Source organism: Micromesistius poutassou (genome assembly GCF_964030765.1).
Source record: "Micromesistius poutassou genome assembly, chromosome: 10".
Taxonomy (NCBI): Eukaryota; Metazoa; Chordata; class Actinopteri; order Gadiformes; family Gadidae; genus Micromesistius; species Micromesistius poutassou.
The window spans coordinates 7,937,409-7,955,777 of record NC_140280.1 but is presented as its reverse complement, the minus strand read 5'-3'; the positions used below and the strand labels follow the sequence as shown (position 1 = coordinate 7,955,777).

Sequence of the window (18,369 nt, the reverse complement as noted above, 5' to 3'; positions counted from 1 at the left end):
AGCGCGTATGTGTGTGTGTGTGGGTGGCCTGGGGCCTTCAGGGGCCTGGGGCCTTCCCCGGAGCTAGGGTGCAGTTCAGGGTGCTGAAGCCCGGCAGCGTGACCCGTCCGTAGGTGAAGATGTCCCGGTCGGTGCCCTGGTTGATGCGCTTCACCAGGTTCTTCTCGTAGAGCAGCGGGTGGTAGGCGCCCAGCGTGCACGCCGCGTCGTAGAACCGCTGGTAGTAGTGGCACAGCTCCGTCTTACGGCGGGACGGCAGGAACTCATACACATGCACCACCTCACACAGGGACATCATGAGCACCGTGCCTGGACACACACACACAGACATCATGAACACCAGTCCTGGTTTGTACACTACACACGTGTGTAGTGTAGTGTAGCAGAGTGTCGAGATAAACAGTTAAAACAGTAAAGCTAGACCAGCTGATGATTTCTTTAAATTAATTGAAAAGGTTAAAGTGTTTATTAACATGACGTAGGGCAGGCAGTAGGCCTTTGCTAGTAACCATGATATGAACCCATGGTCAAGCTCAAACACCAAGCTCAATCCGAGCCCAATCTGTATGTTTATAAGCACTAGTCTGACGATGAGCTGAAAGGAAACACTACAACAGATATGACAAAAAGAGAGGGTTATGTACCAAGCAGGCCAGAAGAGGGCGGGTTCTTCTGGATGGGCTCTGCCATGTTGTCTTGGATTTGCTGCCAGAGCTGCCACTCAAAGCGTGGATGGAGAATGTAGAAGGGCTGGAGTGGGTGGAGCCTCCGGTACCTCTGGTACTGAGCGAAGATGGGGTAGTCGGTCCTGTTGTACCACTAAAGAGAAAGAGCACTTTGAAACGTTTCCACTTACTAGGATCACTTTCATACCAGGGGCAGGAGAATTGTATTCAAATGAATTATTTTTACTTTTGCAGCATTTGCAAATGTATTTGTGGGAAGTCACACGCCAAATTAGAGGACACACAATCAACAATGATATAGGAGTTCAAAAGCTCTAAATGTTTATAAAAGAAGATCAGCATCATCGCTGATAGACAATATGCAAGTTCATCAATATAAACAGCTAGGAGTTGCGAAACGTTGAGTTTAGCACAAAAACAAACACCTCGACACGGGTTGTAGTCGCGGCTTTGTTAGGGCAACGGTGTTCTTTGGGAGGCACTGGGAACACCTCTGATTAAAGGATCACAAAACCAGCCCTTAGATGACATATAGTAGACATGTAGTTCACCAGAAGTCCATTTGTTTCTAATGCAATGCAGTGTACGGCTTGGGAAAAAGGTTTTGTGTTGCGTCTAGAGCCAAGGACACATTGTCAAAAATCCAACACGTGCACCATCACACATGCATGTAGACGTGACTACTACTTACAACATCCCCTCCTTTCCCTGGCAACAGGCCTTACCTGGGAGAGGTTAGCAGAGAAGGGGGCTGGATCCCAGCCCACCAGAGCACCCGTGCTGTACAGGGAACTGGACAGGAAGCGATGGTCATCAGACGCCATCACCTAATCACCAACAATCGGTCACTGGCTCATTAGAAACGCTTTAATTAAATCAGTCCACAATTCACATGGCATCCACTGACTGGGTCGAAGAGAGCCTTTTCACGAGGTGGCATCGTAGGACAAACTCATAGCACTAGCTGTGGGTCTGCTCCTTTTACGTACCAGAGCACGGGAAGTAGACCGAACTAGTGAAGTTAAGTCTGCTACCCATGCCCTCGTTCATAACAGGAAAAGACCCACAATAAGTGACAGTTATGAGTGAAACCTCTGTGAAAAGGGTCTATTGTCCAGCATCAAGGACAATGTTGATGAAACGTAGAGTAAAGTATGAGCCAACATGGAAGAAAAACTAATGCAGTCCTGTAGGCCCAACACCCACACACAATGCATACAGGTGTGGATGGGTAGGCCTTACTGATGAGCTTTGACTCAATTAATTATTTGAGATGTCAATTTTCCTGAGTGTCCTGTAATATTATGCTAATTGACATTCATATTCTGTCAAATATCTATCTTTTGATCAAAAAAAAATCTCCAATCAACCATGTAATAATAAAAGACCCAATGGACAAGGAATTGTGAGAAAGAAAAGCTGTTCAAAGCTGATCAAATAAGGCCAAATAAGTTTTTTTCATTCATCACATTCTGTTACACTCACCGATTTAAGTCTAGCAGCTTAATTTCCTATTTAACAGTGAAGAGAAGAGTAATCTCTTCTTGATAAAAAACTGTACTGTAAAGTGCAGCATTAGTGGGGCAGTGGATTAAATATATGATCCTCTTTCCACTTATAGTGTGCAGCTATTAATAATACGTCAGAGTTGAACTCAATACTTCCAAGGTAGTAAGCATCATGAAAGGCTAGAATTGAGTCTATTCATGGCATAGTGCCCCCAGTTATACTCCTGTGGACTTGAATGGGAAAATGGTTACCTGGTTGTATGTACTGTACAAAAAACACACACTAGAATCTGATATGTTTTTTCATATGTTCCTGCACTGTTGAATCATCAAATACACCAACTATCCAAATGCCATTTGAAGAGCGGTTACTTGTGAGTTGATGAGGCGGATTGTCGTTTTGGAGCCCACGTCCTTCTCATAGCCAGATGTTGGGGCGGCGTTGAACCGTAGCACCGCGTCGTGAGAGTCTGAGAGCAGAGAGTAGAACGCTGTCACTTTAAACAAAGCAAGACTAACAGTGCTTCTAAAGAAAGGATGGGAAAGTCACACAGTAGGTCTGGAAAACCAATGCTAGCTCTACATAAGGAAGGAAGTGTACCGTCCCATACAATGTTGTCTGAAGAAGAATTTTGTTACACCAAAAATATTCACATTTCATTAAATTGTGCATACATTCACTCATACATTCACTTAATTTGTACGGACGCGATTTGCTAGGAACATACAATTATTATATTGTTCATATTCAAATTGGTTGCGTTAATGTAGTAGTTCCTGAATAACTATTAAGAGATGGCAGTGTGAGTATGTGCCGTTATTAATGCGTCATAAAAAGATGTGATACGTTAACCATGAATACAAAAACATATCTTGCCTATCTCTTTGCCAAGCCCGGAGTTGCGGAGGGAGCCAGCCGACGACACGACAGCGCACCTCTTGTATGGGCCGAGTTCAGAGGTCACCACTTTGTCAGGCAGTTGGGAGGCCCAGCTCAGTGAGGCGAAGGGCTGGAGGTCGGGGGTCAAGGTCAAGACCTGTACCTGACTCTTCAGATGGCACAGAAGCTCCGGGCCGCTGAGCTTGGGCCTGCTGGCGACGCCGCCCGGCCCGGTGTTCTCCACTCCGTACTTGTTCATGGCCTGGAGGAGAGGATGAGCTTCTGTTAGAGACGTTCGTCTAACCCTAACCCCATGATCTGCTGTTAGAGATGATCATCTAACCCTGGAGGAGAGGATGAGCTGCTGTTAGAGACCATCATCTAATCCTAACCCTGGAGGAGAGGATGAGCTTCCGTTAGAGATGTTCCACTCTCCTCTCAAGCACCATTTTGTACACATTCCTCATTTCCGCCATATAACGTATAGTGTCTGAGTTTCTGATCCACTTCTTCCCTAAATAGTGTCCTATGTAAGGTCCACTGTATAGGGAACATCAGCCAATTGGGACATAGCCACGTCGTTAACATGACATGATCACATGATAAACATCACCTGATAGTTCTGGACCACCTTCCTCAGCCGGCTGCCCAGCATGCTGCTGGACATCTCCTCGTCCCACACCTCGCCCATGCTGCCGTGGGCTTTGAAGAACTCTGTGTCTCCCACCGTCCCGCTCATCTCCCCACGACGCCGACCTCCGAACAGGGTCTCCAGCGCTCGCCTGAAGGGGCGCGGCAGCAGCCACGCAAAAAAGCCAGACTCCCGCGCTCTGGTTTTCTTCTTCGAGCCTGCCTCCTTCACTTCCTGGGTGTGGTTGGTAGAGGAGAGCACAGGGATTGGTCGGTTCGGGTTGCCGGGGACGACGCCTGGGAGCTTCTGTGGATCGGCGTACAGGGGCTTCGTCCCTCCTCGCAGGACCTGACAGAGACAATGAGGTCAGAGGTCAACAAACAGACTGAGAAACAGGCGGTCAAAGCAAACTGTAAAGACCAACTATAAACTGTTAAGACTGTAAAGACAAACTGTAAAGACCTACTGTAAAGACTATTAAGACTGTTAAGACTGTAAAGACCAACTGTAAAGACTGTTAAGACTGTAAAGACCAACTGTAAAGACTGTAAAGACTGTAAAAACCAACTGTAAAGACTGTAAAGACTATAAAGACCAACTGTAAATATTGTTAAGACTGTAAAGACCAACTGTAAATATTGTTAAGACTGTAAAGACCAACTGTAAAGAACAACTGTAAATACTGTTAAGACTGTAATGACCACCTGTAAAGACTGATAAGACTGTAAAGACTCACCGTTCAGACTGGAATGACTTTAAAGTCCAACTGTAAAGTCCAAATGTAAAGACAATCTGTAAAGGCTGTGTACCTTGACGACAGAGTGCGTGCGTGGCTGGGCCCGGGTACGTGCGCGCACTCCAAAGATGGCGTCGGTCACGGGCACGCTGTTCTCTGCACACAGGGCGTAGAGCAGTGCCATGGAGATGCAGAAGAAGCCCATGCAGAAGGCCCCGCGACGGGCCCGCCGCCTCATCCGCCACAGCAGGCTGACCCGGTCTATCGCTGCCCCGGTCATCTGGGAGAGAGTGAGGAGAGAGAGTAGGGGCATGTTAGACCGTAGTCCCAGATCAACAATCAAACAGCACGAATACAAACATTGTGTTTCCTATGCTTGGTGTGTAAAATGCTTTACGTAAGAGTGCTCTCTCTTTGGCAGATCAAATTGATGGGTTGGTTGCGTGCGATGACCATGGGAGACCTGATCTTGACCCACAGGCCGTTTGCGGTGTTGTGCTTGTACCAATGATCAGCTAGACTAGACATAAATAAAGTCACCCAGAGTAACATAATATAAATAGTGAAAATGAGGGCATGAGACAGCTGTAAACCTGTAAGCATTAACTGCCCAAAGAGAGCAAAAGAGAGTGAATGAATAACAGGAAACAGGAAGGAAATCAACATAAGAAAGTCTTTCCGGAATAGAGTGACAGAAAGGTGCTGCCACATGATTCAGTGAATTCACAGAATCCATTCCAGCACCAAATAAAAAGTGTGTGTGTGTGTGTGTGTGTGTGGGCTGCATACTCAGGTGTGTGTGTGTGTGTGTGTGTGTGTGTGTGTGTGTGTGTGTGTCGTGGTGCTACCAACCTACTGACCTACTACCTACCTACTACTACTACTAGATACTACTAGACACTACGCAAGTCGCAAGTGAGTCGCAAGTGAAGAGATTTTTGATTGCAGGTGTTATTGTTGGTAAATTGTTAATTGTTGGTTGGTTGTTCAGACGGACCGAGAGACATGATAGTCATCACCAACCAGCTTTAAGTCAGCGGTGTGGCAGCATTTTAACTTCCCTGTGTTTACAAATGAAAACTGTGAGAAAACCACAGACAAGACCAAAATAGCGTGCAGATTTTGTTAGAGGCTGATTACTAACATGTTACAGCATGTACCATGTTACATCATGCAACATGTTACAGAATGCAATATGTTACAGCATTTAACATGTTTCATGCTGTAACATGATACAGCTTGTAAAATGTTACAGCATGTACCATGTTACAGCATGCAACATGTTACACCATGCAACATGTTAACATGTTGCACCATAGTGAGCTAACCCTAACCCTAACACAAATTCACCATCGCCTGCGTGCACATTGCCAAGAGGTCAAATCAGGCTGACAAGCAGATTTGCATCCACTCACCCTGACCAGTGACAGGGCCAAGGAGATTACGAGAAGCATTAGTGTTTTCATGGCAAAAGATATGGGGGCATTTTCCGTTGTTGAAAAGGAAGGCTTTCGTCGTTTTCGTCGTTTTCGTTTGTCAAAATACTGGAGGCAGAATACTGCATCCCATCACGCACACAGCCACACGGCGAGGCCAGAGATTTACAAGGAAACCAAAGGTGGTTCAGGGTCTTAAGGAGGCAGATAGCACGTCTATCCCAACCGACGGCTGGACCTCCAGGGCCACGCAGTTACATCACATCACAACTCACGTGATCGCAACAGACTGGGAAATGGTTCGCTTGGTTCTTCAAACTAAACGCACAGTGGGGCCAGCATGCTGACGTTGGGGAAGAGGCTGACGGAGTGAGAGCTAATCATGTCATCACAGACCATGCGAGGAACATGTACGTTGGACTGGGTAAGACTGGGTTTAAGGAAAATGGTCTGTGGACTATCCATAATGCACGGCATTTACCTGTTGTTGCATTTGTTGTTTTGACGCATACATTTACTAACTACTATACTATACTATACTATACTATACTATATTAACTAGAGGGTGTACTGTACTATCTGCGAAGCCCCCCCTCCCTTCTGAAGTCGAAGAAAATCTCCCAATTGAAATACATTGGTTTAAATGTCCATCTATGTAGCAAGAAAAAAATCAGAGAAACACTCCCATCCAAAATGCATGGGTTTACAATTCGTTCTGTGTAGCACGAAAAATGTCAGACAGTCGTGCTCTGGGACACGATTATTTCGATTCATTTTCGTGACTATGAGCACAAAATCGCGTGATACCGGGTTGGATTTACTTGGTTATTTCTTTCTCTGCAGTAAACAAATCAAATTCCCTGTGCAGGAAGAAGCAGATGAGAGAGATGCAGGTATCAGTGCCCCCACTGCAGTAGTGCAGCCTGCTGACCAGGCAGACACATCAGAAGCAGAACTGCTGAACAACCTCCTCCCAGGAAGACGACGCTGGAAGATCTCCTAGAAGGGACTTTCAATGATCCTGCAAGGGGCTATAGTTGAGGATTGTATTATTTGTTAGATATGGTTTTGCCTCATGCTATTCCCCCCTCCCTGCCAGAGCCCCTTCTCTGAACCCCACTGTTAGTTGAAGACACCTTTTCCCTGCCCTCACTCCTCTCCCTGCCAGATCCTTTTTCTGACCCGCAGTTTTAGTTTATAAATATGTTTCACCTTCATCCTGTTCTCAACCTCCTCCTTTAGGTAACAAGGTTATGTGACATCAACACTCAACAGACTAAATCAACCACCGTGCTCTGCAGCAGAAAGACGCTCTGATGCCGTTCAATCTGCTGTTAATATCGACTGTACCTACTGACAAACTACAGCCGGATAACAGCAAGCGTGAGGGACATGGCAGTGGTCAGGGACGGTAATGTTGTATGTAAAGGAATTGTCATTGTTTACCAGGATATATTTTACAAACAAGTCTTTAAGAAACCGCTTGACTACAAGTCTTTACACACCGCTTGACTTCCCTATATATATTGACTTCCCTATATATATAACGACAGAGTCCATATTTGTATATATAAGCACAGAAACCAGCAATCCCCATTCAAATGCAGCCAAAGGCAGGCCTATACCCTGTTGCTTCGAATGAATGCTGTTTGCGTGTTTCGAGGGATTGAGTGGCATTGAGCATTTCTCCAGCGGGGTGAACACCTAGGGTCAGAAGTCAGAACCTCCCTCCTGCATGCAGGTTATCTCTAGATTAGCTAAATATGCCACAGTGCACTGAGCTAACTGTCTGGTAGACTACACATCATCCCCCCACCCGCAAAAAAGCTTTTCTCCTTTTGTTACTTACACCAGCGTTTGTCCGACCAATGAGAATTTGGTCTGACACCCTAACCCTAACATAACCATCAGGGTTTTTCAAGCACCGATAACCATCTGCAACCTCAGGCACTCATGGAAGGGTATTCTATAAGGCAGTGAACAAAAACAAGTGTATGACTGCAAAGCACTGCGATTATGCACAGGTTAATACACATGTTAACCTGTGATTAATAGGATTATTAATGAGTATCCCATGTGTCATTATGCACCCGTAGAGTGTGCATCAAGGACTTTCTGTTCCCATTCTCAACTAACAAGTGCCAAGTAGGGGTTAACATGTATGGGTATTAGTATAATAACAAAGGGAAAGGGATTTTATCCAAAGTATTGGCTGATGTGGCAGTAATACCTGCCTCAGGACTCAACCATTCAAGCACAATGCATCAGACGAATCGAAACTCTCCATCTCAGGGAGACAAAAGTCACCTTTTTACCGATTGCCAAGCAATTATTCTAATATTTAACTGAATCAAATCTATATTGCATCAATGCAGATGGCAAGTGTTAATTTTGGACCTTATATTGCAAAATTGAACACAAATTTTGTGACACATAACAAAATGTGTGTGATGTAAGATATTGTGATGTAAGATAACTGTCGCTTGATTCACCCCAACATGGATCAAGTTTGATCCATAAAGACCTGAACGCACCTAACTCTAACTCCTACCCCCACTGATGGGGTTCCTATTGGGAGATGCCCATATGGAAATGCATGTCAGAGCAAGCAAACACAGAGCTACAACATGAACTGTGAACAGTCAGATGGTCACGTACTGTCTGCTTTAGTCTCATATTTAATCCTTCACTCTCTCTCTCTCATTACTATTACATGAGTGTGTGTGTGTGTGTGTGTGTGTGTGTGTGTGTGTGTCTTTGTGCATGCGCATGTGTAGGTGAAAGGGATAGTAAGAGAGATGTCGAGAACACGTAATATGATGGCACAATGGAAGAGGAGAAGGAAAGTTGAAGGAAAGTTGTACTTCTGATATTCTGGGATCGAGAGGCATTGTGTTCTCTGACCTTTATCCTCCTTATCCATCCTTATTTTTTCAGTGTGGCATTTTTGTTGGGCTTGCAAATAAGAGGTTGTTTCATGATACAACCAGACTTATCTGCACTTCTCACACCATGCAGAGCGTTTCTGTGACCAGTTAAGAGTGTAGGGTGTAATGCAGTGGTTCCCACCAAGGATATGTAGACCCTCAGGGTTGTGTGAGCTGGGGGGCCCTTTTAATTTGACCTTGTTAATACTTACAGGTTTTGTTCAACAACAGCTTCTTCTAATGATGCTAAATTACAACGGTACAATATTAGCTCAACACATCACATGAGAGGCTGGGAGATGCTGGTGAATCAATCCCTCTTGTGGATAGCTCATGAACTCTAAAGTTTGGTTTAAAGTCAAAGCTTAAGCTTAGGGTATCCCAAATAAAAACACATTCGTCCAAACTACACATATAGGCATTACATTCGGAATAATTGCAATAACAGTGCTACTTTGCATATTTACATAATAATAAAATATAAAATAATATTAACAAAATCCCTTGAATTAGTTTTAAAAAGAGGGAGTTCTAACCACTGTCCCCAGCACTGATTCTTACCTTGTAGACCATGGTGAACCCTCCAGATAGCGCTGGCTTTGTTGGTGACGTTGCTTAGTGACTCTCCTACCTGCTCTCCTCCACTCGCCTCCTCATCTCACCGACTCCAAGCTTTCAGGACAGGACTAGATAATTCGATATTTTAACGTGGACAGATTGACTCGAAGCTAGACTAGAATACAAGCATATACAATGCAATCTATCCCGATGAACAGACCACCGGTCTGTGTGATGCCCCTCTGACAGGCAGACATTCGTCGATGGCAGGACGCCGCCGTGGTACCCGACCCGCGACACTCGACGCTATCATCATCTTTTTTAGGCTGTCGTCGCCGGCGACATTCAAAAGGAAATTGTCGGCGTGTTGTTGAGCCTAAGGACTCTTTGGTCTGCGACAAGCCTCCTCCTCCTCCTCCTGGAATACTCTTCAGTGAGCTCTGTCCGCAGAAGGAGCTGCGCAGGAGCTCTGTCCGCAGAAATAGCTGCGCAGCTCCTCCAGCGCCAAGGCACGTAACGTGATGGAAGATACACGACGACGACGACGACGAGCTGTGACTGTGGAGAGCAGTTGTCCCCAATATCTTACATATCTTGGTTGATATCAGAGCATAGAGTGTTCTGATTGTTGGCTTATATCAAGAACCAAAGCAGCATTTCTGGGTGTATTTTTTCCCATGTAACTGCAGCCTTTATCGAGGCTCGTGGAGTGACCTTATTGTATACACATGTTTGTGAAAACATCCCGCGCGCGCGCGCACACACACGCACGCCCACACAACACAACAAGAACAGAGAAGCTAGTTATAAAATGTAGTCCATTTGTCATGTATCCCTATGTCTTGACCTAATCAAAAGCATAACACACACATGTCACCCAAACACAACTGTTTACACTATGGTTACAGTGAATGTGTTTGACCCACTGAAACAAGTGCATCTTTATTTATTCTAAATATGAAATAATTTATACATTATTTTACCTAGGGGGCGCCAAGTCAATTAAATAAATAGTTTTCACTTTTCAGTCCATTAGTCAGACCCAGCGGGTTTTCTAACTGTAACCAAGATCATCCCCGTTTATATCATATATTATATTAAATTATATTTTATCATATTAGTTATATAATTTACATGGAATTATATATATTATATCTACGAGACTAGAGCCTTCATATCATCTCATCAGAGCATTTGAACATTTCCACCCCACTACCACAGCACCGCTGTCTGGCAACAATAGTTTACTGCAAGTATTTAGTTGCAAAATAACTGATATTCAGTGTTGGGCAAGTTGCTTTGAAAGTATAGCGAGCTAAGCGACCAGTTACTCTACACTTACAGGGACACTGTGTAGCATTTTAAGTAATGTAGGGGCCTATTAGCTAAAATCAATGTCTTCATTCATAAATATGTCCTCTTTGGTGTAAAATCATCTCTGCCAATAATCTGTCTTATCCTCCTGAACGAAGAATTTCTTATATTTATATTATATTATTTACAATGAATGGGTAAGTCATAAGGAGGCCTGAATGAAGAAGCACAAACAAGAATAGAATGATGAAGTGTCAAGTCGTTTTGGAAATCTGCCCCTTAAGATATCACAGGTGTGCGTGTCCACCTAGATGTGTGACTGATAGATGAGCAACGTTTGCTACAGTCCACTGGGTAGGCTGATAGACTGATCTATCCAGCACACATCTAGGTGGACACGCCCACTTTTTGCCCCTTATGATGACATAAGGGGCAGATTTCCAAAACTGCTTGTAAGGGCTAATCACACCACACCTTTAAAACTAGCATGTCCATGGAGCATCCGACATAGAGCAAGAAAACATCCTCTTCTTTCCTAACTTTACCTCTTCCCATAGGAAAGAACTTGTGGGCGTATTGCCCATTTATGGCTAAGTCTGCTTTTTCATCGTTAAAACCTAGAAAGTTACTGACATTGGGGCCCTGATTGCCACAAGATGAACAAGGCCCTACAGCAGGTGCATCTACAACGATCTAAGGCACTCATAAGTAAAAGTATTGTAGCTAAAATGTACTCAAGTACAAAGCACTCTTTTCAAAACCTACTCAGAGTACTAGTTACTAGTTACCTTTTTCATGGTCATATTTAATGCCTCACCAATAAGTTTTCAACTGCAAGGGGAGTTCCAAAATCTCTAATCAGGGTTAACTTAGAACAATGATTTTGAGAAATTTTACATCCTGTCATAGCAATTTTACATCCTGTCATAAGATAAGATTTTGAAACCCAACAAAACATACATTAAGTCCTTCTATTTTAGTCTATAGCCTACTTTGACTTGAAGGAGTGATATGCTTGACATCTGTGATATTAACACTCCTCTTATCTCTAAATAATTTGTTCAATAGCCTATACAAAATTACTAAAACTATTTCAAGTCCATAACTGAAGTTTAATTTTGAAGCTTGACATAACAAGACAGTCAGCCATTATCCATTCAGCCTACCGACTACACCCTCTGACTGCACTGACGGCTGAAAGGTAGGCTTGTTGCTAGGTGAACTCAGAAATCTCAGGCCAATGCACCAATGCACCAATGCCCAGAGATGTATAAAGTACTAGAGACCCAGACTTAAGTAAAAGTACACGTACTGTATCAAAAAAGTGACTTGAGTAGAAGTAGAAGTGTTCTTTAAACACCCCACTTAAGTGGAAGTACTAAAGTATTCAAAATGTTTTGTACTTAAGTATTGCAAGTAGTTTATTTTAAAATGTACTACTCAAGTACTGAAAGTAAAAGTACAAGTATTGTGTTATGTTTATATTAAAGAAAGCAGTCAAAAGTTGGAATATCATATTGTTTATATTACCTTGAATATTTAAACTGAAGAACACACAATTCCTTTGGCTGTAGCAGCAGTACAAGGACAGGAATACAATACAGAGCTGTCTTAAATCTGTCAAAGGCCACATACAAGTGTGTATGTAAAAACAAACAACTAAAACATCTCAAAGGCCAGAGGGGTATTCCAAGAAAACGGCTAAGTGACAAACATGGGTAAGTTAAAGGACAATTCCGGTATTTTGAACATTGAGCCCCCTTTCTGGTTTGTCTAGGATGAAATAGAGAACATTTTGATTATTGGTCCTGTTTTGGGTATTTGGCTCATTTAGAATCGCCCCTGCCTGCTTCAGAATAGCTGGCGACGTGTCCTTAAAACAACCCTAAACGTTTGTTTTCAGAAATGTGCAACTCACCGAGTGGTTAGTGGTGTTTGTTTATTTTAATTTTTTCATTTTGTAAATCCCATTGATTTCTGTTGGAAGACTCATTGCTCGTTGACCGGAAATGGAAAGGGGGGCTGTTTATGTTTGGTTGTAGTCTTTTTGTTTGGTTCTAGCCCTACTGCTGAGATGGAGAACCGAACGAAAAGACTACAACCAAACATAAACAGCCCCCCTTTCCGTTTCCGGCCAACGAGCAATGACTCTTCCAACAGAAATCAATGGGATAACATTTTTATAATTGTAACGAGTAACGATTCAGCACATGAAAAATGTATTGGAGTCAAAGTATTAAACTCATCAAAAATATGTAAGTAAAAGTGGAAGTAGGAGAAAAAAATAATACTCCAGTAAAGTACAGATACCGCATTTTAGTACTTAAGTACAGTAGTGAAGTAGTTCTACTTCGTTACTATACATCTCTGTATGTAACTAAGTACAATACTTCAACCAAAACTTACTTAAGTAAAAGTAAAAGTACAGTTTTTAAAAAAGACTGAAAAAATACAAAATACCAAAAAAATTTACTCAATTCTTTACTTGAGTAAATGTTATTAGTTAATTTCCACCTCTAGATATAGATATAGATATTTAACAATTATTCGCCGAAGGCAAAGTGAATAGTGGGGAATAGCCCCCGAGGCCGAAGGTTGAGGGGGCTATTCCCCATTATTCACAGAGCCTGAGGTGAATAATTGTTTTAGTATATACTACACGTAAACGCTCCAAAGATAAACAAGATAACACTTTTTGCCGGGATTTATTTGTTTTTATTAGCTTTACATTTTGCGATGAAAACAATATCCCAATTTTGAGATCTCAATCATGGGATATTGCCCAATATCCCAAGATAGCGAACCAATCAAATTGCGCCATCTTAGGAGGTTCACGTGTAGCATATACTAAAGATATATATCTTTTATTGGTTCTCCACTACCTGTTTTGGTATTTATTTTAGAAAGAAATCACTGCATAAAGATAACCCTAACCCTAAAGATAACCCTACTCTTCTGTACGCTCCTGTTTTCTGTGTTCAGTCCCGTTCAGGATTTCACATCACATTAAAAGACATTGTGGAGTGTCTGCGGTTGATGGTTGAAGCAGCCTCACCTGGTCTGAGTCAGACTGATTAGACTCTTGGCCTGGGTGAGGCTGCATACCAGTGGTGCATTGACCAATCAAGGCTCAGAGGTTAAACCAGCCGTCACCACACACAATCAGAGAGCTCTGACATGCCGTTACAGAACACCTGCGCTGACTGTTATAGCTCTCCCAACTCTACCAACAAACTGGTTACCTCAATAAGTCCTGGTCGTGGGAGGAGCCCAGTAAATACTCCACGGTGGTGTGTAGCATGCAAATTGCTACAACTTTCCTTTAGTGGATGCTTTTGTCCAAAGCGACTTGGTGCGAATTCAACCATGACGATGCAATTCCTCCCTTCCCTCCCTTCCCATTCTTTACATATCTTTTACGTTTAAATATAAATGAATCAAAGCACCTGCTGACCCACTTTACTGTTTTTGTTAAATGTCTTATATTGAACCTTGTGAGTAAAACTGACCTGAGAGTTTCCAGTGTACAGAGTGGACTCCCCACTCCAGCAGAGAGCAGCTTCACTCCTGAATCCTGCAGATCATTGGTACTCAGGTCCAGCTCTCTCAGGCTAGAGGAGTTGGAGCAGAGAACTGAGGCCAGAACTTCACAGCATCTCTATGGCTGTAATTCAGCTTCCACACACAATAAACAGAACATTAGGAACTGTGATTAAAGGTTTTACGACAATTAAAACAAAGCATTTTTACATGCACGAAAAATATAACAAATGTTAAATATTGAGTATCAGGAGTTTGATGTCACATGGATGTTTAATTATTAAACACAACGTATCATCATACTTACTACTACTGAAAACTACTACTGAAAAATAGTTTTAAAAAGAGGCTGTGATTCAACTTTAATAAACCTCTAAAGTCCACCTCAATGTCCAACTACATGATATAGAGGGGGATAAGAATGTAATATAGCATTCCCCTTGTAGCACCTATCTTGGTTACTTTGGATTAAAAAGTGACTTTAATTCCTGACCAGTTGCCCCCACAGTGTGGTGAAAATTGTTCCACTCATCAATCACAACACATGTTAGCGTCTGGTTCATGTGAACACTCATGCGTGTGCACATTCATGTGTGTGCACGTTGTATGCATGTCCAGATAAATCACTAGAATAAATTTGATGGATGAAGAAGACTGCCACTGTGGAAAAAGCTCTGTGATGGAACATTCCAACATCCCCCCGCTGGTTAGCACAGTGGTTATGCCTTCTAGAAACAATCCAGTTTCTACTGCTACGCCCTTATGTACACACACACACACACACACACACACACACACACACACACACACACACACACAGCAAGTGAAAAGAAGAAGATAGACCCAACCCCACTAAGTAAAAGAAGACATGACGAAAGGTTCATTCAAGGTAGGTTTGTTAGTATTCACCGTATTCTTCCTTCACCACAGTGACGTTGAGCTTTGGGTGGAGGTGTGTGAAGTGTGGAGGACAGGTGCAGCCGATGCACAGCCATAATCATCTTTAGTTAAGTATTGATTATGTTAATGACCTCAGCAGACAGCCCTTATCCAGGTGTTTGTGTGTGTGTGTGTGTGTGTGTGTGTGTGTGTGTGTGTATGTGTGTGTGTGTGTGTGTGTGTGTGTGTGTGTGCTCTAACACAGCACAGAAACCGCCCTTAGACATACATCTCTCTGCTGACTCTGGCTTCCTCACCATCCTCATCCTCAGCGCCTCTTTCGATACCACAAACCATACCATGCTCCTCTCTCGCTACGTAGGAGGAGGTGAGAGAGGTATGCCAGATGGGGGCGCCAGAAACCTGGCAACCGGACACATACATCTGGTGAGAGAAATAGGGGTTTTGGGTCGTGCCGTGAGCAGTGGCGGATTAAGGTGGTCAATGGCCCCTAGGCTGCTATTTGTGTGAGGCCCCCTTACTGATTGGTCGACCGGGAGGGATAACAAGTGGAACTGTTAGGGGGCCTAGGGATTTTCGGAAGTAGGTAAAACAATCTAGCGTGCGGTAGATCAGGGATGTACGGGTAGTGTGATTGTTTAGCCGTGTTGAGACGCATGGCCTTCATGAGATGAATAACTTCCCTCATCATCATCTGCGTCTGGAGGTACAAGGGCTGTGCGAGGGGGTGGTAATATGCTGTATTCTCGAGTTGGCGTGTGGCTTCCAGGATATCATTTGTTTGGTCCTGTATTACAATTTGGCCCTCCTTTTCAGCCGGTTTGATGATGATCTCATAACGGGAGGTTAATGATTTTAGGGCCTGTTGTTGTACGGTTGTGATATTGCCCTTTTCCGGTCGTCGAGGTCGGAGGTGACGGAGGGAGCGAGCGTTGCTGTCAACGAGGAGAGACCTAGCCCAGCATGGACTATGCTCCCTGATGCTTAAGCCCAAGGGGGCGGAGTGCTTTTGCTTTCTATCAGTCTATGCCCCGCTGCCCCCCTCAAAATCTGTGGCTGGCGATTTGTAGGGAGAAGCAGGCCCACACCAGGAAGTTTGGAGGGTGTGTGTGTGTGTGTGTGTGTGTGTGTGTGTGTGTGTGTGTGTGTGTGTATTTCCCCTGATGGTCTCCACTCCCGATGTCAGGGGTCCCCTCAGGAAGCCTGTTGGGGAAGATGGCCTGACTCAGGGAGCCAGACACTCCTAGCGGAAGCCCCACCTCAGCCGGCCTTAAGGGGGGTCGGTTAAGGTGAGGCATAGAGGAGGGGAGCTGGTTATGGTAAGGGCTGGGGAGATCGTGGGTGTCCACAGCAGAGGCCACAGATCGGTTGGGGTGAGACGGGGTGGGTGACTGAAGGTTATAGTGCGACGTGGGGGATAGAAGATTATAGTGAGATACGGTGGGAGATGAAAAGGTTATGGTAGGGCGTGGGGGACAGAACCTTATGGTTAGGGTAAGGATTAGGGTTATTGTGAGACATGGTGGGGGATGAAAAGGTTATGGTGAGGCGTGGTAGGTGACACAACAGACTATTGTGTGTGAGGTAAGGACCAGTGATTTAAGATGTGGGTTGTGGTATGTGGTGTCCAGTGTATGTTACTGGGAATGGTGTGAAAATGGTCATGGTGGATTTCCAAGAGTGGATTATAGAGATATATGCATTGAGATGTTTGAGTGTGTCCTGGTGTTGTGCAGCTAACCTGAGGGAGAAGTTGATGATCGGGACATAGATAGTGGCCTGGGGGTGAGTAGCATAACCTCGCACATGGGTGGGTCGTTGCGGAGGCGGAGGCGCTGTTCTGGCGCCCCTTAGAATATCTGTCTGTTTCCTAGCCAGCGGAACCAAGTTTACTACAAAAACAACACAATTTACGGCAGCTCAACTGCCATACTTAACATTGTGCCACACTTGGGGCAGCAACGAGTGGGCTGTGGTTTGGAGCAGAGCTAATGTTTCGAGTAAAAACTGTCTCAATCATTCATATCATATCTTAAATGAGTAAATTACTGAATTGGACTATTAACGTGATGCATCTTCATCTAGGTTTGTGTAAATGGGAGTCAGAGAAACGCTCCCATTCAAAATGCATGGGTGTACATTGCGTTCTGTGTAGCATGGAAAAAGTCGGACAATCGTGCTCTGGGAAATTATTCAATTGATTCATTTTCGTGAGTATGAGCACGAAATCGCGTGATACAGGGTTGGGCTATGATAATGATGCTGCTGTGATGAGAGTGAGCTGATACCGGGTTGAGCTATGATAATGATGCTGCTGTGATGAGAGTGAGTTGATACCGGGTTGGGCTGTGATAATGATGCTGCTGTGATGAGAGTGAGCTGATACCGGGTTGGGCTGTGATAATGCCGTGCTGATAGTACAAACTACCTTTTTAGTTGAATGATCAGTTGAAGTACCCCCATACATTTAAAGCAGTGCGTCTTCATTGGAACATAACTTAGTCGTGTTTCCAATGAGAGCTTGAACACCGGCACCGCCACACAGCCTCGCTAAAACTTCCAGCACAAAACCTTGGCACTATTTTAAAATTGTACATAGTGGCGCAGTGGCGCCACCAAAAACATTTACCATTAACCAACATTAACGAACCGTTAATCCCCAAAACCATTCACTATTATATATATATATATGTATATATATATGTGTATATATATTTTTTGATTTATTATATATTACTTCCCTTTCTCAGTACAACTTTTTATCAGATGATGCTCGGACACCCACTGAAATCAGTATGAAAGAATTTGTATGCATATCTTTAAGACCAGGCTCTTCCTCTGTTAATAGTCTGTGTTGTTCCCGATCTCAATGAGGTTTTCATGGGGGGGACTGCACAAGCCTTGCCTCCAGATGACTCCAGGAGGCAGGGTGGTGGTGGTCTCCTCCTCCTGTCCTGGTCCTCCTGGTAGAGGTGGCTCCAGGGGGCAGGGTTGTGGTGGTCTCCTCCTCCTGTCCTGGTCCTCCTGGTAGAGGTGGCTCCAGGGGACAGGGTGGTGGTGGTCTCCTCCTCCTCCTGCCCTGGTCCTCCTGGTAGAGGTGGCTCCAGGGGGCAGGTGGTGGTCTCCTCCTCCTCCTGTCCTGGTCCTCCTGGTAGAGGTGGCTCCAGGGGGCAGGTGGTGGTCTCCTCCTCCTCCTGTCCTGGTCCTCCTGGTAGAGGTGGCTCAAGTCAAAGTTAGTTAGGCAATGGAAAAA

At 44.1% G+C, this 18,369-nt stretch overlaps 1 protein-coding gene across 1 annotated transcript; it reads right to left on the bottom strand.

Moving 5' to 3' along the window:
- Positions 1-37: 37 nt before the first annotated feature.
- On the bottom strand, positions 38-9,499 carry st6gal1 (ST6 beta-galactosamide alpha-2,6-sialyltranferase 1; the record flags this gene model as incomplete). The annotated part of the gene is made up of 8 exons (XM_084473921.1): positions 9,366-9,499; positions 4,515-4,721; positions 3,688-4,053; positions 3,072-3,336; positions 2,567-2,664; positions 1,412-1,513; positions 645-819; positions 38-309 (listed from the first exon to the last, which is right to left on the bottom strand). Exons 1-8 carry the CDS (start codon positions 9,375-9,377, stop codon positions 38-40), a joined length of 1,497 nt encoding a protein of 498 aa, XP_084330047.1. The 5' UTR covers positions 9,378-9,499.
- Between the last annotated feature and the right edge of the window lie 8,870 nt (positions 9,500-18,369).